Below are 21,523 nucleotides of genomic sequence, written 5' to 3'. Positions count from 1 at the left end.
CTTGTCTGCAGGATCCATAGACCCCATGTTTCTCTTCTGTTCTTGAGGTACCTGTACTTTAGCCCCAAAGAGCAAAACTAAAAGTACTGATTTGCCTAAGAGAAGTTATGTTCTCATAAACTCAACATTCTACCTCTAGGAAGACATAACCACATTGTGGTTTAAAAATATATACATGCTGGGCATGGTGGTGCACACCTTTAATCCCAGCACTTAGGAGGCAGAGGTAGGAGGATTGCTGTGAGTTCAAGGCTACCCTGAGACTACATAGTGAATTCCAGGTCAGCCTGAGCTAGAGTGAAACCCTACCTTGAAAAACAAACAAACAAACAAACAACCCCCCCAACAATTAAAATATACACATGAATATATATATTTGTATATGTCTACACATTACACAGGTGAATATATAACACTTTTATCAAAGCTACTCATGCACATTGTACGATGACAAGAATACAAAAAAACTTATAACCAAGCATAGGAGTTTCTTGTCCCAACCCTTTCTATTCTCTGAACTCCCCCTTCTTTGGACACTACCCAGTCCTTTAGCTCTTCTTCTTCCTCCTCCTACTTTTTTTGTTTTTCTGAGGCAGAGTCTCATTCTAGTCTAGGCTGACCTGGAACTCACTCTGTAGTCCCAGGCTGGCCTGGAACTCATGGCAATCTGCCCACCTATGTCTCTCTAGTACTGGGATTAAAAGCGTGCACCATGACTGGCCTTTTTAAAAAAATAATTTTATTTATTTATTTATTTACAAGCAGAGAGACAGATATGTAGAGACAGAGAGAATGGGTGTACCAGGGCCTCTAGCCCCTGCAAATGAAATCCAGATGCATGTGCTACTTTGTGCATCTGGCTTTATTTTACATGGGTACTGAGGAATTAAACTTGGGTTAGGTTTTGTAGGCAAATGCCTTGACTCTTAAGCCATCTCTCCAGCCCGAAAGTTTTTTTTTTTTTTAATTTTTAAAATGTCTTATTTACTTACTTGAGAGAGAGAAAGAGGCAGAAAAAGTGAGAGAGGAGAAAGAGAGAGACAGAAGGAGAATGGGCGCACCAGGGCCTCTAGCCACTGCAAACAAACCCAAGATGATGCTCCCCCTTGTGCATCTTGCTTACGTGGGTCCTGGAGAATTGAACTGGGATCCTTTGGCTTTGCAGGCAAATGCCTTAACCACTAAGCCATCTCACCAGCCCCAGTTTAGTTATTTATTTATTTTTTGAGGCAGAGTTTCACTCTAGCTCAGGCTGTTCTGGAATTCATTATGTAGTCTCAGAGTGGCCTCAAACTCATGGTGATCCTCCTACCTCTGCCTCCTGAGTGCTGGGATTAAAGATGTGTACCACTATGCCTGACTCCAAAAGTTTTTTTTCTGACAATCTTTTTTTGAGGTAGGGTCTAGCTGTAGCCCAGGCTATCCTGGAATTCACTATGTAGTCTCACACTGGTCTTGAACTCACAGCAACCCTTTAACCTTTGCATTCCTAGTGCTGGGATTAAAGGTGTGTGCCACCATGCCTAGCCTTTTTTTAAAAATTTTATGTTTAGAAAAGCTCATTCTTCTTACATGTACCTAAATAGTTGATAAGAATTTAACATCTCCTTTCCCTTAGGCTTCTCTATTTCCTTCCTTCTAATGTGATTATGTGATATTTTATTTTAAACAGGAATCTGTATTCACATTCTTATGTCCTCTTAAATATTGAGAATAGTTGAGATTTATAATATTTCATCATATTTATTTCTTTTTTGGTTCATTTTGAAGTTAATGGTTACTGTATTTTCTTGTTTATTTTTCTTTGTGTACAATGCTAATACCATACTTTCTAAAGGAGGTACAGGTTTTCTCAAAGGAATCTTTTTAAAAAAAAAATCCTAAGTATTTTTTTTTTTAGGTAAGCCCAACAGATTGGCCTTTTTCTTATGCAAGAGATAGAGAGAAAGAGAGAGAGAGAGAGACAGAGAGAGAGAGAGAGAAAGAGGGAGAATTGGCATGCCAGGGCTTTAGCCACTACAATTGAATTCCAGATGCATGCATCTCCTTGCGCATGTGTGCAACCTTGTGTGCTTGTGTCCATGTGCATCTGATTAACATGGGACCTGGAGAGTAGAACATGAATCCTTAGGCTTTGCTAAGCCATCTCTCCAGCCCAAATCCTAAGTATTAAAAAAAAAACATTTTTGCCGGGCGTGGTGGCGCACGCCTTTAATCTCAGCACTCGGGAGGCAGAGGTAGGAGGATCACCGAGAGTTCAAGGCCACCCTGAGACTACATAGTGAATTCCAGGTCAGACTGAGCCAGAGTGAGACCCTACCTCAAAAAACCAAAAAAAAAAAAAAAAAAATTATTTATTTATTTGAAAGAGAGAGAGAGAAAGAGAGAGAGAGAGAAAGAAAGGGCACAATAGGGCCTCCAGAAACTGCAAACAAACTCCAGACACATATTCTACCATGTATGTCTGACTTACGTGGGAATTGAACTTGGGTCCTTAGTCTTCATAGGCAAGTTCCTTAACCACTAAGCAATCTTTCCAGCCCACCTTTCAAAAATATTTTATTTGTTTATTTGAGAGAGTGAGTGATCTTAAGAAGCAGGCGGCAGGTGGGGGGGGGGGGAATGTACACATTCTGCCACCACAAAGGAACTCCAGACACATGTGCCACCTTGTGCATCTGGCTTTCATGGGTAAACTAGGGGATTAAACCTTGATCCTTAGGCTTCACAGGCAAGCACCTTAACAGCTAAGCCATCTCTCAAGCCCATCAAAAGGAATCTTTCTCTGTTTTTCCTCAAGGGAATTCTTTCTGGAGTCCGGTTTCCTTTTTTTTTTTTTTTTTTTTTTTTTTTTTGAGGCAAGGCCTTATTATGTAGCCCAGGCTGGCCTCTAACTTGCAGCAATCCCCCTGAATCTGTCTTTGGAGGGCTGGGATTACAGGAGTGCACAGCTTCCTGTTTGCTCTTTCTGGCTGAGTAGGTGGTTTTTCCAGGCTTCCGGTTGAGCTTTTTCCCAGATGTCAACCTGGAGTTCTCTTTGCTTCTGGCCTTTCAATTCACATTGTATCTGTCTCTCATGGCTTTCTCTGTCTTGCCTTTTCCTTTTGTTTTTGGTTTTCTGAGGTAGGATCTTACTCTAGCCCAAGCTGACCTGGAATTTTCTATGTAGTTTCAGGGTGGCCTTGAATTCACAGTGATCCTCCTACCTCTGTCTCCCAAGTGCTGGGAATAAAGTCATGTGCCACCACATCCAGCTCCTTATTTTATTTAAGTACATTCTTTTAGTATTTTCATCTGGTGGAGAAAGGTTGTTACAATGGCAGAGGACACAGGGATGATACTTTGAACATCCTTGAATCTTGAGTCATACCACTCCCATTTGCACAGGCACCTTCCATTCTCATCAAGGAGACTACTTTCACTTCTCTCCTGGCTTATCTCTTGTGTTTTGAGGCAAATGTCTCCCTCTTTTCTGGTTTACTGTCTTGTGGGGGAGAACATCTTGAACTGAAGAGGAAAGGCATGTGGTGGGCAAAAGGTGAGTGAAATTTAAATTTTGTATGTCTGAAAACATCTCTACTCTATCATCACATTTGATTGATAATTTGGTTGGTATAGCAGTTAACTTCTTGCTTGGACAAAACATCCAGCCAGAAACAGTTTATGGGAGAAAAGAGTTTATTCCAGGCTTACAGTTTTAAAGGGAAATTTCATCATGGTGGAGAAAGCATGGTAGAGCAGGCAGCTGGGACATCACATTTCTATATGAAACAGGAAGGAAATCATCCAAATGAGTCAGATCTCAACACCCAGTAGGTCTGGACTAACCAATCCCAAGGTCTGCCCCAGCAACACACCTCCTCCAGAAAGGCTCCACCTCCCAAGGGCTCCTCCAACAGGGGAATAAGTAGGAAGCTTAGTCAAAAACACTTGAGACCATGGGGGACATATTATATACAAACCACCACAGTTAGATATAAAATTCTTTAAAAACCCAGATATTTCTCCATTTTTTCCTAGTTTCTAGTATTATAGATGAAACCACTATGATTTTGGGTCCTTTATTAAGATCTTTTATTTTGGGCTGGAGAGATAGCTTAGTGGTTAAGCGCTTGCCTGTGAAGCCTAAGGACCCCAGTTTGAGGCTCAATTCCCTAGGACCCACATTAGCCAGATGCACAAGGGGGCATACTCATCTGGAGTTCATTACAGAGGCTGGAAGCTCTGGCATGCCCATTCTTTCTCTCTCTCCCCCTCCTTCTCTCTGTCATTCTCAAATAAATAAATAAACAAATAAATTAAAAAAAGATCTTTTATTTTATCTTTGTAAATATTTACCTCTTCTTTTAAAAATATTTTATTTTTATTTATTTATTTGACAGAGAAAGAGAGAGAGAAAGAGAGAGAGAGAGAGAGAGAGAGAGAGAGAGAGAGAGAGATAATGGCATGCCAGGGCCTTCAGCCACTGCAAACAAACTCTAGATGCGTGCACCCCATTGTGCATCTGGCTAACGTGGGTTCTGGGGAATCAAACCTATGTCCTTTGGCTTTACTGGCAGACGCCTTAGCTATTAAGCTATCCCTCCAGCCCTTCACCTCTTCTTTTTGTTCTTAGTAGTCTAAACTTGATGATGTGTTTTAAAAAATATATTCATTTATTTATTTGAGAGGGAGAGAAAGAAGCAGAGGCAGAGAGAGAGAGAATGAGTGCATCAGAGCCTCCAGCCACTACAAACAAACTCAAGATGTATGTGCCACCTTATGCATCTGGCTTATGTGGAATCAAACCTGAGTGCTTAGGCCTCACAGGCAAATGTGTTAGCCACTAATTCATCTGTCCAGCCCAATAAAATGTTTTCATATGGGTTTACTGAGCATTTACTGGCTCTTTCAATCTGGAAAATTTTGTCCTTTAGCTTTGGGATTTTTTTTTCTTGAATTATTTCTTGGTCTCTTCTGGAACTCCTGGTTTATATATTGAGCTTCCTGAATGATTCCTGTGGTAGTTTGATCAGATGTCCTCCATAAATTGTTTTCTCCATTTATTTTTGTCTCATCATTATGTTAGAAGCTGTCCTTAGGTGTCTGCTTGTGATTAAGAATGGAAGACTTAAAAATTGTCTGTAAACTCTTCATGGGTAGGTGGGAATGTGGTTCATCACAGTAAGGAAGGCATGGCACAGCAGCAAGAGGACACAGCTGGTCACATTGCATCCATAATCAGGAAGTGGACAGTGATGGATGTAGTCCAGGGCTTCAGGACACAATTAGAGAGGCTCTTGCCACCTCAATTAACCTAATCTAGAAACTTCCTCACAGACAAGCCCAGAGGTTTGTTTCCATAATGATTAAGCTCCATCAAGGTGAGAAGATCAACCACCTCATACACTCACACCATAGCCTGCATCTGGTACCATCCCAGTACTTCCAGTGCACTCAGATCCCAAAGCCCTCTGTTTTGTCTTCTTTACAGACAAAACCTAAATCTTCCTTATTTTGGCTTTCTTGGGTCTGCCAAGCCACTTTTCACTTGTCCACTGCTTTCCAGTTCCCAAATTCATATGTGGGAACCACATCTGTCATCAGAGACAACTTTTTTCCTGTGTCACTGGTGTCAGTTCTCTTTTTGGCACACGGTTTTGCACATGCCAATGAAGCCTTTTCTTTGTGATAGAACTATAACATGGATCCCAGATGGTGGATCTGTTTTCCACATGGTGGTATGAGACTCACACCACTCCAAGGTGACTTTCGGTTGAGTCCTGTTGCATATAAGAGGTTATATGGCCAGTGTGGTGTCCAGTGGAAATGCAGCCAGGAGGACTTTCTGGAAGAGGTCATGATGAGTAAGGACACTTGGGCTGTTGAGTGGATCTGTCACACCATCACTCAGATGTCCTCCTTCTTGGCCCCTGGACTGAGCAGCTGAGACAAAACTTCCCTGGCTGAGTCTGAGGGCATGACCAGCTGCTTGCTCCTGCCCTTGAACTTCTAGCAGAGCATGGCCTGCCTCTTCATAGGCTGAGGGCTCCTGTGCCATTTGCTGTCTAGGGAGGCGCTTATCCTTGGGCAACAAAAAGGAAAGTTGTTGGGGCTAAAGCGGTGTTTCTTAGCCAAAACTTTTTCATTTTTACATTTTTAGATTTTTACCCCTAATTTGTACCCATACAAGATTAAAACTTTTTATTGACAACTGCTGTATCTCCCCATGAAATTTTAAAGGTCAATTATACTATATATCTTTTTAAGTACAGATTATCCCAAATTTAGGATGACTAGACTTAACGGGTGTTTGAATTTACAATGGTAGGTTTGTCATAGGCATGAGATAGAAACTGTATTTCAAGTTTTGAACTTGAATCTTTTCTTGGGCTGCATGCTTATGGTACAGTTGCAAGGTAAACAGCTGACACTCTGTAGAACACTGTGTGCCCAAGCTTTGATGGCCAGGAGGTTAGGGGCATTCACTGCATTTCTACTTGCAATATTTTCAGCATATGATGAGTTTTCTGGGATGTAACCCTATCAGAAATCTATGCTATATTTGTACCTGGCCTTATGGGATTTTTCCTACCCACCTCAACCAATTTTTGTCTCTTGCTCCTGCTAAGAATGTGTGGGCTAAAGGAAGCAGGGCAACCTAGCCTCGGCTCCTCTGCAGCCACACTCTTGGCCTTCAGATTCCCATAGTTCAAGACCTTTTGTTCGCGCCCCCATGAACAGAGCTGCTTGTCTCTCTGCCCTCAGCTTTGTTCAGTCGCTGTTCATGCTGGTGTCTGTGGTGCTGTACTTCAGCCACCGTAAGGAGTATGTGGCCTCCATGGTGTTCTCGCTGGCCATGGGCTGGACCAACATGCTCTACTATACCCGCGGCTTCCAGCAGATGGGCATCTATGCTGTCATGATTGAGAAGGTGGGTGCCCCGGGCCCAAGTGCACTCTTCACAAGGCCTTGTTTGCCCCATGAGCGTGAGACATTGTCTCTCACACTGACCAGTCTCTCTATCATCTGCTTAGCTTCCAGCCCATTTCTCAAGAATCAAGCAATCTGGCCTGGATCCCTGTGTGGGGGCTCCCCTGGAACTTGATCCCTTTGCACCCCAGGTCTCCTTCTAATCAGAACAAAGGCTATAGAGGGTGGGAGTGGTTCTTTCTTGGCACCTGAAATGAAAATCATGGAACCTGCCTACTAATTGTTTTTGATGTATGTTTCAGGGTTTGGCTCCAGGCAGATGTAGCCTTGGGGGCCCCCCTTGTTCCTCCCAGGGTCAGGCTGACCTTTGACAAGAGCTTTTTTTTTTTTTTTTTTTTTTCCCTACAGATGATCCTCAGAGACCTGTGTCGATTCATGTTTGTTTATATCGTGTTCTTGTTCGGGTTTTCCACAGGTAATGGGGCTTAATCAGGCTGGTGGTAGGCAGATATTCTGCTTGCCTGAGCTCCTGAGGGCTTTGGGGGGCTGGGAGAGGGTGGTGGGAAGACAGGTCCAGGGCTGCAGGTGGATGGAGAACACACTGAAATGAGCCCAAGAACTTATATAAGTGGTTGAGAAAATGTTTTTAAAATAGAAGTGTTGTTTGCTTATAGTATAGCTACATTTTGTAGTGTAATTCAATTTTTTTGAAGTAGGTCTCACTCTAACCCAGGCTGACCTAGAACACACTCTGTAGCTCCAGGCTGGCTTTCAACTCACAGTGATCCTTCCTCAGTCTCCCTGAAGACTGAAGGCCTGGGCTACTACATCTGGCTTATAGCTCATTTTTTCCAAGTTATTATTTTTTTTAAATTTTTATTTATTTATTTATTTGAGAGAGACAGACACAGAGAGAAAGACAGATAGAGGGAGAGAGAGAGAATGGGCGCGCCAGGGCTTCCAGCCTCTGCAAACGAACTCCAGACGCGTGCGCCCCCTTGTGCATCTGGCTAACGTGGGACCTGGGGAACCGAGCCTCGAACTGGGGTCCTTAGGCTTCACAGGCAAGCGCTTAACCGCTAAGCCATCTCTCCAGCCCTTTCCAAGTTATTTTAATGCTATTTCAGACATCAGAAAGTTTTAAGTATAGTAAAATTAACTATTTTTCTTATTCGGATTCTTCAAATATCACCACTTTTAAAATCATTTTGTTTATACACACATAAACTTCAAAAAAATCTTTTTGAGAATTAAGTTTCAGGTGTGATCAGCTTGCTTTTTTTTTTTTTTTTTTTGCCACTAACTACTTCAGTGTTTGTTTCCTTCAAACAAGGACATCCTTTTTATATAAGCATAATTCAATTATCAAAATGAGAAAAAAATAGCATCAACATGTACTATGAACTAACTGATAGCCCCTATTCCCAGTCTCTATTATCAGTCTAACAACATCTTAATGGAAAGTGAAAACTGGGACTTTGATCACATTCCTTTGCCATGCCCTTTTGGACTCCTTCCATCTGGCTCACACTCTTCATCTTTCCTTTCTCTTCCCACCTTAGTATTCTAGTAAGCAAAGGTCAACTGTTTTGTCCTGTGTCCCTCAACCCAAATTGAGTATGGAAAGGCTGCTGTTTCTTCTGATTAGACTCAGGTGTGCATTTGTGGCCAGAATATCAAGGAAGTGGTTTGTGTTGGCGTATTATATCAGGAATTACATGACATCTGGTTATCCCATTTCCTGTGATGTGAAGGTTGATGACTTAGTTTTGGTGAATGTACCAAACTTCTCACTATAGTTGTGGTCTTTCCCATTGTACGTTTTAAGTAGTTAGGGAAGAGCTCTACCAGGCTGTTTTTCTCATCAAACTTTAACCCAGTAGTTTCAGCATCCACTGACAATGCTTACCTGATCATATGACTGCCAAATGGTATCTGTTCTTCCCTTCCTTTCCCTTCCCCCCATTTTCCCTCCCCTTTCTTTCCATTTCTTGTGGTGCTAGAGATTGAACCCAGGGCCTAATACATGCCATGCAAGTGCTCACTGAGCTACACTACCAGCCCTCAAGTGATTTTGTAGCTTCATCGTTCCTTATACATTTAGTGCCTGGCAATTTATTTTTATTTATACACACACACACACACACACACACACACACACACACACACACTTTTTTTTTTTTTTTTGGTTTTTCAAGGTAGGGTCTCACTGTAGCCCAGGCTGACCTTGAATTCACTATGGAGTCTCAGGGTGGCCTTGAACTCATGGTGATCCTCCTACCTCTGTGTCTGAGTGCTGGGATTAAGGGCATGTGACACCATACCTGGAAAGTGCCTGGCATTTTATTCTAAGGAAGAGTCATTCTTCCCATCAATCCATTTAAAAACTTTTTTGTTTATTTTTGTTTATTAATTTGAGAGAGAGAGAGAAAGAGAGAGAGAGTGGGGGGAGGGGGGGAGAGAATGGGTGCATCAGGACCTTCAGCCACTGCAAATGAACTCTAGACACATACACCACCTCGTGCATCTGGCTTATGTGGGTACTGGGGAATTGAGCCTCAAATTGGGGTCCTTAGGCTTCACAGGCAAGCACTTAACTGCTAAGCCATCTCTCCAACTCCATCAATCCATTTTTTAAACATCAGATGGCCTCCTGGCTTCTCTTCCTCCTTCTTCTCCCTCTTCCCCCTCCTCTTCTTCTTCCTCCCTTTCTTTCCCTTCTCTTCCCTTCCCCTCCCCTCCTCCTCCACTTCTTTTCCTTCTTCATGGATTGTCATTGCTAAATGGGTCACAGCCCTGGCTATCATCAGTATTTTGAAGCTTGCCTTGTTTGAGATGTAGTCCTGGGAGTCCCCTCAAGCTGGCTCCTGTGGGCCTTTGACTGGTCTACATCATGTTTTGAGCATGTGGCTGGCTCTGCTTCCATCTTCATCTGAGTCCTGCAGTCACGTGGTTCCTGTGGTATGCCCACCTTGCAGTTTGTTTTGGACACTCTCTCTGGGAGGATGGACAGCTATGACTAGGTAGGACACGATATGTGTGGGCTGAGCACCTGATCTGAAGCCCCACATATCTGTGGCCACAGGAAGAGATTAGGCCCATGGAGTAAGTGAGTACCCATCTCCAGTCAGTATAGGGCACTGATGCTTAGCAGCTCTACGGCTTAGACTACACTTCCAGAGAATGTGAGCAGAGGTTACTCTTCTTTGAGCTGCTTGACCTCCATAGTTCAGTGGCTTTCTAAGAGACATGGGCAAGCATGGTGTGGCTGACAAAGTGGGTGTGAAGCTAGGGTTGACTAGTTAGACTCAGCAGGTTGTGTACTTCACAGAGGTGATTATATTTGCGCTGTATACATAGTTTTGTAAATTTATTTGAACTCCTTTTCTAATAGATAATTACAGCATTCTTATTATAACAAAGCATATGCTATGATAATTTTCTGACAGTTTTGGGGCAATGGTGCTACATGGTTGAACAACCTTCCACTGTAGTCCCATCCTGGGAAAGGAGGGTGCATGTCAGGGGACCTGGGGTCTTGATATCCATCCAGCTTCACCCCTTCCTTCTGTGGCCTGTAGCGGTGGTGACACTGATTGAGGATGGCAAGAATAACTCTGAACTGGCTGAGTCCACACCACATAAGTTTCGGGGCTGCAGGTCCCCAGACAACTCCTACAATAGCCTGTACTCTACCTGTCTGGAGCTGTTCAAGTTCACCATTGGCATGGGAGACCTGGAGTTCACTGAGAACTATGACTTCAAGGCCGTCTTCATCATCTTGCTGCTAGCCTACGTGATCCTCACTTACATCCTCCTGCTCAACATGCTCATAGCACTCATGGGCGAGACTGTCAACAAGATCGCGCAGGAGAGCAAGAACATCTGGAAGCTGCAGGTGGGTTGGCTGGTGGGATGTATGGCCCGGAGGGTGTTGGCTGCTCTGCTGCTGTTACTTAGCTTGGCACATGGGTCCCTATGGGATTTCAGGAGTGGGCAGGAAGCCCATCTGGGCCCAGGGTGGCACAGCTCCCTTGGTGGACTCCCTTACCATGAGCGTCCATGCTGGGTATCACCTGCACAGGGTTCTGTTAGCTGAGCTGCACTTGACAGATGCTGTGTTCTCTTGGGGATGGGCATCCCTGAAGAAAAAGAAATGTTGTTCAGCTCCATGGGGTGTCCACCACAGGGGGTCTTGGTCTAGGTGGGCACCAGTCACCAGATTCTGGGTTCATCTCACATATGATAGGACCCTAAGAGCTCCTTACCAGACTCAAGGATGTGACTCACATGGGGTGGTACCCTGGGGGCTTCCTTTCTGAGCCATGTGGTCCATATTTACCTTCCTGACTCCCACTAGTAGAACATTGTCTTTATTAAGTAGCATTTATTGGAGAGTTCTGCTCTAAGTCTGACTTACCTGATATTATGTAATCCTCCCACAAAGGGTTTCTGTCACTATCCCCCCTTTATTTGAAGGCTCAGAGACACCAGCTGTCTGTGTTTCAGGCCACACCATTAATAGGTAGCAGAGCAGAATTCAAACCAGGTGATGCCACTCCCAAGACCCTGTTCTTACCAGCTACACTGTGTTGTCTCTTTGTGAGCTCCTCAGGGAAGGCCTGAGACACTGCACATCACTCATGGAGCTTCTCTGCTCAGACTCAGAAGTCATACAGCCGAGCACAGGCAGGACTAGACTAGGATTCTTCACAGAATGCATGCCTGCCAGGCTGTGTAAATGAAATGGGTCTCATATAGGAAGGGATGTAGAGGGGCACCAGGGACTGGGAGAGACCCTGGAGAGGCTGATCTAGACTGGTTGTCTCTGACCCTATTCCTGCAGCGAGCCATCACCATCCTGGACACAGAGAAGAGCTTTCTGAAGTGCATGAGGAAGGCCTTCCGCTCGGGCAAGCTGCTGCAGGTGGGGTTCACTCCTGATGGCAAGGATGATTACCGGTGGTGTTTTAGGTAAGGCTCAAACCGAGTCAGGCTTGAGAACTGCTGAGCTCTGTCATGGCACTGGGGGGCACACGTGGGGCCAGCTTAGGTGTAGACAACAGTCTTAGCATTCCTTGTTGTTAGTCATCAGAGACTGGGGCTCCCAAAGCCATCAGAAGGTACAGGACCCACTGTAGGATTTAGCTGTGGGCACAGGACCTACTTCAGATCTCAGAGGATAGGACCCTAACATTAAATACTAGAAAATTTTTTTTTAAAATACTTTTTTTTATTATTTATTTATTTGAGAGTGACAGACACAGAGAGAAAGACAGATAGAGGGAGAGAGAGAGAATGGGCGCGCCAGGGCTTCCAGCCTCTGCAAACGAACTCCAGACGCGTGCGCCCCCTTGTGCATCTGGCTAACGTGGGACCTGGGGAACCGAGCCTCGAACCGGGGTCCTTAGGCTTCACAGGCAAGCGCTTAACTGCTAAGCCATCTCTCCAGCCCAATACTAGAAAATTTGAGGTGGCCAGAGGGGGCCATCTGGTGACTTTGATCAAAACCAGGAATCCAGTGTTTAAAATCCCTGTGCCTGGTGGTGTGGTTGGGGAGGCATGGTATCCAAAAGGCAGGTCCTGTGTCCCCTTTGACATACGAGATGTGAGGCCTTAGGCAGCTTGCCCCTGAACCCTGTCCCTTTCCTACAGGGTTGATGAGGTGAATTGGACTACCTGGAACACCAATGTGGGCATCATTAATGAGGACCCGGGCTACTGTGAGGGCGTCAAACGCACCCTGAGCTTCTCCTTGAGGTCAGGCCGAGGTGAGGTGTGAAAGGTGATCCTGTAGCGGTGAGGGACCTGATTCTGGGCAGGTGGGTTCCCCAATCCTGAAAGGCCTTCTTCATACAAGACCTGGGCTCTGTAACAGCCCCAGATGCCAGCCATCCATACACTCAGTCAGTGGTACTGTTGGGAATCCTTGACATGCCTGTGCAACTGAGCACCCAGTGTGAACCCACATGCTGTCCATGCCTGCATCCCTAGCCCAGGCACTGTACTTGGTGCTCCAGAGGAAGCAGCTCAGGCCTCTTCTATCCTGTGGAATGGCTAGCTCATGTGGATTGCTCATGTTCTCTGCGCGGTCCCTCACACCTGTGTGCAGAGTCCCGTGAAGCTGAAGGGACACAAACAGGTGCATCTGAACACTTCTTTTTTTTTTTTTAATTTTTATTTATTTATTTGAGAGCGACAGACACAGAGAGAAAGACAGATAGAGGGAGAGAGAGAGAATGGGCGCGCCAGGGCTTCCAGCCTCTGCAAACGAACTCCAGACGTGTGCGCCCCTTTGTGCATCTGGCTAATGTGGGACCTGGGGAACCGAGCCTCGAACCTTAGGCTTCACAGGCAAGCGCTTAACCGCTAAGCCATCTCTCCAGCCCTGAACACTTCTTTTACATGATGCATCCAGATGGGTGGAAAGAAGGGTAGGAGAGAAAAGGTCACACCTGAGCAGAAAGGTCCTAGGGAAAAGTATAACCAGAAAGCCACCTAGCAGTAATAATAGCAAACATTTCACAGGAAGTGATATAGGTCTAATTGAGGACATTTATTTGAAAATGAAGCAAACATAGCTTATATTGAACATTTAATTTTGAGTCATAATTATAAGTTTACACTAATTTATTGTTTTTATTTTATTAAAAAATTTAATTATAGTATAGGGGCATAACCATTTTGTTGATGTCATTCTTTTTTTTTTTTTTTTTTTTTGTTGTTTTTCAAGGTAGGGTCTCACTCTGGCTCAGGCTGACCTGGAATTCACTATGTAGTCTCAGGGTGGCCTCGAACTCTCAGCAATCCTCCTACCTCTTCCTCCCGAGTGCTGGGATTAAAGGCATGCACCACCACGCCCAGCAATGTCATTATTTTTTTTTTGTTGTTGTTGTTATTTTTGTTCTTAAAATAGGAATTTATTCTAGCTTAGGCTGGCCTGGAGTTCACTATGTAGTCTCAGGGTGGCCTCAAACTCACAGTGATCCTCCTACCTCAGCCTCCCAAGTGCTGGGATTAAAGGCGTGCGCCACCACGCCCAGCAATGTCATTCTTTTTTTTTGTTGTTGTTATTTTTGTTCTTAAAATAGGAACTTATTCTAGCTTAGGCTGGCCTGGAGTTCACTATGTAGTCTCAGGGTGGCCTCAAACTCACAGTGATCCTCCTACCTCAGCCTCCCAAGTGCTGGGATTACAGTCGTGTGCCACCACACCAAGGAGTGGGCTGGTGCGGGTGGGGGGTGGGTGGAGAGAATGGACACGCCAGGGCCTCTAGCCACTGCAAACAAACTCCAGCTGTATGTGCATCTAGCTTTTATTTGAGTACTGGGGAATGGGCTTTATGGGCAAGCACCTTAACCACTGAATCATCTCTCCAGCCTTGTTGATGTCATGCTTGAACTCATTCTTAAAATGAATTAAAAAAATCAACTTCACTGAGATATAATTTGCACATAAAATGTACTAATTTTGTTCATTTTTTAAAAGAGAAGATTCTCACTATGCAATCCTAGGCCCAAGTAATCCTCCTGTCTCAACCTCCTGTGTAGTTGGGACTGCAGGCATTCTACCACAACAACCTTAAAATGCACACATTTAAAATATACAGTAAGGTGTGACAAGTGTGCATGTGTATACTCAGGCAGCTGCCACTCTACTCGAGATAGCACCATACACTTTTCAGCTTCTGATTCAGTGACTACCTTATGGGTAGTCAATTTTACCTTCCCCATATCAGGTACCCATATGATTTCTATCATTACAGATTTGTAAATCAGCTTTTGTTCATCTGAAGTACCTGTTTCATCCTTATATTTGTTTCTCTTTTTTTAAAAATATAATTTTTATTGACAACTTCTATACTTATAGAAAATAAACCATGATATTTCCTTCCCCTCCCCCAATTTCCCCTTCACAACTCTGCTTTCCATCATATACCCTCCCTCTCTCTTTTAGTCTCTCTTTTATTTTTTATTTATTTTTAATTTAATTTTTATTAACATTTTCCATGATTATAAAAAAAAATCCCATGGTAATACTCTCCCTCCCCCCCACACTTTCCCCTTTGACATTCCATTCTCCATCATATTACCTCCCCATCTCAATCATTGTACTTACATATATACAATAGCAACCTATTAAGTACCCTCCTCCCTTCCTTTCTGTTCCCTTTATATCTCCTTTTTAACTTACTGGCCTCTGCTACTAAGTATTTTCCTTTTCATGCAGAAGCCCACTCATCTGTAGCTAGGATCCACATATGAGGGAGAACATGTGGCGCTTGGCTTTCTGGGCCTGGGTTACCTCACTTAGTATAATCTTTTCCAAGTCCATCCATTTTTCTGCAAATTTCATAACTTCATTTTTCTTTACCGCTGAGTAGAACTCCATTGTATAAATGTGCCACATCTTCATTATCCACTCATAAGTTGAGGGACATCTAGGCTGGTTCCATTTCCCAGCTATTATAAATTGAGCAGCAATAAACATGGTTGAGCATGTACTTCTAAGGAAATGAAATGAGTCCTTAGGATATATGCCTAGGAGTGCTATAGCTGGGTCATATGGTAGATCAATCTTTAGCTGTTTTAGGAACTTCCACACTGATTTCCACAACGGCTGGACCAGATTGCATTCCCACCAGCAGTGTAGAGGGGTTCCTCTTTTTCCACATCTCCGCCAACATTTATGATCATTTGTTTTCATGATGGTGGCCAATCTGACAGGAGTGAGATGGGATCTCAATGTAGTTTTAATGTGCATTTCCCTGATGACTAGTGACGTAGAACATTTTTTTAGATGCTTATATGCCATTCGTATTTCTTCCTTTGAGAATGCTCTATTTAGCTCCATAGCCCATTTTTTGATTGGCTTGTTTGATTCCTTATTAGTTAACTTTTTGAGTTCTTTGTATATCCTAGATATTAATCCTCTATCAGATATATAGCTGGCGAAGATTTTTTTCCCATTCTGTAGGTTGCCTCTTTGCTTTTTTCACTGTGTCCTTTGCAGTGCAAAATCTTTGTAATTTCATGAGGTCCCAGTGATTAATCTGTGGTTTTATTGCCTGAGCAATTGAGGTTGTATTTAGAAAGTCTTTGCCAAGACCAATATGTTGAAGGGTTTCCCCTACTTTTTCCTCTAGCAGTTTCAGAGTTTCAGGTCTGATGTTAAGGTCTTTAGTCCATTTGGACTTAATTCTTGTGCATGGCGAGAGAGAAGAATCTATTTTCATCCTTCTGCAGATATATATCCAGTTTTCCCAACACCATTTGCTGAAGAGGCTGTCTTTTTTCCAATGAGTATTTTTGGCATTTTTATCAAATATCAGGTGGCTATAGCTACCTGGGTTTACATCTGGGTCCTCTATTCTGTTCCACTGATCTACATGTCTGTTTTTGTGCCAGTACCATGCTGTTTTTGTTACTATGGCTCTGTAGTATAGGTTAAAATCAGGTATGGTGATACCACCAGCCTTATTTTTGTTGCTCAGTATTATTTAGATATTCGATGTTTTCTGTGATTCCAAATGAATTTTTGGATTCTTTTTTCTATTTCCATGAAGAATGATTTTGGAATTTTGATAGGGATTGCGTTAAATGTGTAGATTGCTTTTGGTAAGATTGCCATTTTCACAATATTGATTCTTCCAATCCAGGAACAAGGGATGTTTCTCCACTTTCTAGTGTCTTCTGTAGTTTCTCGCTTGAGTGTTTTAAAGTTCTCATTGTAGAGATTCTTTACTTCCTTGGTTGGGTTTATTCCAAGGTACTTTATTTTTGTTGATGCAATTGTGAATGGGAGTGATTCTCTGATTTCATCCTCTGTGTGTTTGTTGTTAGCATATATGAAGGCTACTGGTTTCTGTGTATTTATTTTGTATCCTGCTACATGGCTATATGTTTTTATCAGCTCTAGCAGTTTTCTAGTAGAGTCTTTAGGGTCTTTTATGTATAGAATCGTGTCATCTGCAAATAATGATAACTTGATCTCTTCCTTTCCAATTTGTATCCCTTTTATGTGTGTCTCTTGCCTTATTGCTATGGCTAAGACTTCCAAAACTATGTTAAATAAAAGTGGAGACAGTGGACACCCTTGTCTTATTCCTGATTTTAGTGGAAAAGCTTCCAGTTTTTCCCCATTTACTAATATGTTGGCTGTAGGCTTGTCATAAATATCTTTTATTATATTGAGATATGTTCCTTCTATTCCCAGTCTCTGTAGGACTTTTATCATGAAGGGATGTTGGATTTTGTCAAATGCTTTCTCTGCATCTAATGAGATGATCATGTGATTTTTGGCCTTCAACCCATTTACCTAATGTATTACATTTATAGATTTGCGTATATTGAACCATCCCTGCATCTCTGGGATAAAGCCTACTTGGTCAGGGTGAATGATCTTTCTGATATATTCTTGTATTCTGTTTGCCAATATTTTATTGAGAATTTTTGCATCTATGTTCATGAGGGAGATTGGTCTATAATTTTCTTTTTTTGTTCTATCTTTGCCTGGTTTTGGTATGAGGGTGATGCTGGCCTCATAGAAGGAGTTTGGTAGAATTCCTTCTTTTTCTATTTCCTGGAAAAGCTTAAGAAGGAATGGTGTTAGTTCTTCCTTAAAGGTCTGGTAAAATTCAGCAGTGAATCCATCTGGGCCTGGGCTTTTTTTAGATGGGAGATTATTGATAAGTGTTCGGATCTCCATGTTTGTTATAGGTCTATTTAAGTGATTAATCTCATTTTGATTTAATTTAGGTAGGTCATATTCGTCTCTCTTTTAATTTGACGTCATCATTTTTTTCTCCTATTATGAAGGTCTTGTGTAGGTATTGTTAGATACTGTGAGGTCATGGATATTGAGGCCAATTTCTATCTGGACAGTTGCATTGTAAGAAGTGGTACCCTTCCTTAGGCCCTTACATTCTTTTCACCACTTCTTCTGCAATGGACCCTGAGCCTTGGAGGGTGGTAGAGATGTTTCAGTGCTGGATACTTCTCTGTCCCTTCTTCTCAGCATTATGTTGCCTTTTGGGTCATCCCAGTGGCTATCACCATCTGTTTCAATTCCCCAGTACCTACATAAAGCCAGATGAACAAAGGGGCACATGTGTCTGGAGTTCACTTGTAGCAGATAGAGGGCCTGGGATGACCATTCTCTCTCTCTGTCTATCTCTGTCTGTCTCTCTGCTTGCAAATAAATATATTTTTTTTAATAAAAATGAACTATTTGGCTGGAGAGATGGCTTAGTGGTTAAGGCATCTTCCTGAGAAGCCTAAGGCCCCAGGTTCAATTCCACAGGACCCATATAAGCCAGGTACACAAGGGGGCACATGAGTCTGTAGTTCCCTTAAATGTGTTAGCTGGGAGTAATGGTGCATACTTTTAACCCCAGCAATTGGGAGACAGAGGTAGGAAGATCACTATGAGTTCCAGGCCACCCTGAAACCACACAGCCTGGACTAGAGTGAGACCCTATCTCAAAAAACCAAAAAAAGAAGAGGAAGAAAAAAAAATATTTTAGCAACTAAAACTTCAATTAAAAAATGTACTATTTTCAGTTATGTGTATATACCACAGTTTTAACTGCTGAACCATTTCCTGAGCCCCATTAGCAATTTTCAAACCCAAACATTTTGCTTTGCCACATCTACTGTGAGAATGAAGACCATTCTCAGCAATCACACTGTTGACAGTCCATAAAATGTTGACATCGCTCAGATGGGATGCACAGTGACTGTGAAGGGCCCAGAGGGACCCTCTGGAGGAACTTTAGCCATACTGATTAGAGCTCAGTCTCTTTGGAAAGAAGAGGCTCTGAGTTGACAAATGGTGGGGAAATAGAAAGGAAAGTGGTTACTGTTTGTACCATTTGTAGTCATGTGCAGAGCACATTCTGTTACAAGATGAGGTCTGTGGATGCCCAGTTTCCCATAAACCTTGTTGTTTAGGAGAATGGGTCTCTTGCTGAAATCTGAAACCGTTTGGATGAAAAATACACTCACAGTATTCTGATGAGGACATGCATTACTTGTTTTGCTCCTCAAGCTCAGAAAGATGAGTTAATCCTTGAAGGAAATGACATTGAACTTGTTTTAAATTTAGCTGCTTTGATTCAGCAAGTCACAATAGTTAGAAACAAGGATATCCCAGAGTGATTAGATGGTATCTATTTCTGAAGAAGAAAAAGTACAGCAGGCTGATGAATAAGATCTACGTTATCCAGCTACAGAAACAAGACCCCGGGTTACAAGAACAATTTGTGCTTTATTGAAACAGTAAAAGGCTTCTATTGATTTGGGACACACTCCATCTTTTCCAATTACTTTGGCACATCAATAGGTCAACTAGCAATGCATTTGAAGAAACAGAACAAGGATTGTTTTTTCTTCATTTGAACAAGTACCTTCAATCTGATTCTTGAGGGAAAAACATGATGTTTCAGGCAAGAGGAGTGTGTTATCAAGGACGGACAACCACCTGCCTGGCTGCTCAATGAATGGAGCACTTTGGGAAGATCCCAGAGTTGTTCAGTATTGCCCAGGCATAAGGTGTTCTTGATTACTTAGGAAAAAAAAAGCTGAGAAGTGGAACAAAGCACTATAGTGTCAGTAAGGGCTAGAAAATACAGTTAATTTGTATTCATGAAGGTCAGAGGGTGGTTTATATGCACCATCTCAATCTCACTAGGCCTGGGGTTGCAAGCCTGTAATTCCAGCACCGGGGATGCTGAAGCCAGCCTGAGTTACAAGCATAAAAAGCGACAAACCAGGCTGGAGTCATGGCTTAGCAGTTAAGGTGCTTGCCTGCAAAGCCTAAGGACCCAGGTTCAACTCCCCAGAACCCAAGCAAGCCAGATACACATGGTGGTACACATGTCTGGAGTTTGTCTGCAGAGGCTAGAGGCCCTGGCATGCCCATTCTCTCTCAATACATAAGTAAAAATAAAATAAAACTTTAAAAAAAGCAACAAACCTTAAGTTTGTGATGGATAAATTGAAGTGGGCTATAGGAACTGAATACAGAACTCTAGGTGAAGTAAGAACACTTATAAATTGATAATTTTTTTTGGGGGGGGGTTTGAAGTAGAGTCTCACTCTAGCCCAGGCTGACCTGGAATTCACTATGGAGTCTCAGGGTGGCCTCGAACTCATGGCAATCCTCCTACCTCTGCCTCCCGAGTGCTGGGATTAAAGGCGTGTGCCACCACACCCGGCTTAAATTGATAATTCTTGAAAACAAATGACAGGAGTTCATTATACTAATAAATTTAAAATCATGAAAGTTTCAGTAATATAGAAAATAAAGCATGGCATATTTCAACTGGAAAAACAAAACAAAGAAAACCTATTCTAACACAATATGATGTGCAGATCTGCTAACTTGATGCTTACCAAATAGTCTCTGTGGTAGGAAGAGGTGGGAGAAGGCAGGAGGGAAAGACCAGAAAGAAAAGTGGCAAGTAGAGGATCAGGGAGTATGCACGGAGGGGTGTCAGCACTGGAATGTGGTGAGCTCCATACCTTCTTGGAGGACCCTGTAACTGGGGCTAGGTCAAATCATTCCTGAGGCTGGGTATCTCTACCCATGGTTAGTATCCCATAGGACAACTGGCTTGTCACCTAGTGTGCCTTCCTGTTTCTTTGCCCAGGGATCCTCCCTTGGCAATTGGTGCTTTATATCTGCTTGGGGTGGTTGGTGGTGGGGATCAGGCCAGACCCACAAGGGTACCATTAGCAGACCTGGAGAATTCAGCTGGAAAAGTCACAATGAAACCAACCTCCGGCATTCCCAATACCTTTGAGATGTGGCCAGTTTTGGACATCAGCAGAGGGGTCTAGATCATGGCCTGAGGCCAACGGGTGTGAATTTAGGTGGGTTTTCCAGAGAGATTAGACACAAGGGGGCCAACCCGAGGGCCTCGCTGACCAGCAAAATGGAAGGAGAGCACAGATGGCTTGCCCTCTTGGCTGACATTTCTCCCAGGTGGCCAGAGGGTGGAAGCAGCTATGGAGTTCCCCAGGAGCTCCCTGGGATTTCAGGCAATGCTGTACTTTCCACTTGAGTCCCAGTGACACCATGCTTTCCCTGGTATTTTTCCAATCTGCTATATTCTCTTTTTTTTAAGATTAATTTTTTTATTATCTTACAAAAAATTATGGTGTTTTCATACAATTTTTAAAGTTTTTGTCTATTTATTTATTTGAGAGTGACAGACAGAGAGAGCAAGAGGCAGGGAGAGAGAGAGAGAGAGAGAGAGAGAGAGAGAGAGAGAACGGGCACGCCAGGACTTCCAGCCACTGCAAACAAACTCCAGACACGTGTGCCCTGTTGTGCCTCTCCAGCCCACAATTTTGTTTTGTACATCTAAGTTTTTTTTTTTTTTTTCAAGGTAGGGTCTTTCTGTAGCCCAGGCTGACCTGAAATTTACTATGTAGTCTCAGGGTGGCCTCAAACGCACAGCAATCCTCCTACCTCTGCCTCCCGAGTGCTGGGATTAAAGGTGTGTGCCACCACACCTGACCATCTAAGTTTTTTAAAAAAAGATTTATTTATTTACTTCCTTATGAGAGAGAGAGAATGAATGGGTGCTCCAGGGCCTCTAGCCACT

General features: G+C 43.1%; 1 protein-coding gene and 1 pseudogene across 1 annotated transcript in view; both read left to right on the top strand.

Annotated features, from left to right (window-relative positions):
• The window catches only part of Trpv1 (transient receptor potential cation channel subfamily V member 1), a 44,178-nt gene that overhangs the window by 11,240 nt on the left and 11,415 nt on the right, over positions 1 to 21,523 (top strand). The window contains exons 10-14 of the mRNA XM_004672386.2: positions 6,748 to 6,913; positions 7,321 to 7,387; positions 10,494 to 10,810; positions 11,759 to 11,886; positions 12,568 to 12,683. Of these exons, the coding sequence (XP_004672443.1) occupies positions 6,748 to 6,913; positions 7,321 to 7,387; positions 10,494 to 10,810; positions 11,759 to 11,886; positions 12,568 to 12,683 (794 nt within the window). The remainder of the gene's footprint in view (positions 1 to 6,747; positions 6,914 to 7,320; positions 7,388 to 10,493; positions 10,811 to 11,758; positions 11,887 to 12,567; positions 12,684 to 21,523) is intronic.
• Positions 18,574 to 19,122, top strand: LOC101612638 (annotated as a pseudogene).

This window comes from Jaculus jaculus, chromosome 9 (assembly GCF_020740685.1).
Source record: "Jaculus jaculus isolate mJacJac1 chromosome 9, mJacJac1.mat.Y.cur, whole genome shotgun sequence".
NCBI classification, from domain to species: Eukaryota; Metazoa; Chordata; class Mammalia; order Rodentia; family Dipodidae; genus Jaculus; species Jaculus jaculus.
Note: the sequence above shows the minus strand (reverse complement) of the source record. Positions and strands in the feature narration are given on the sequence as shown.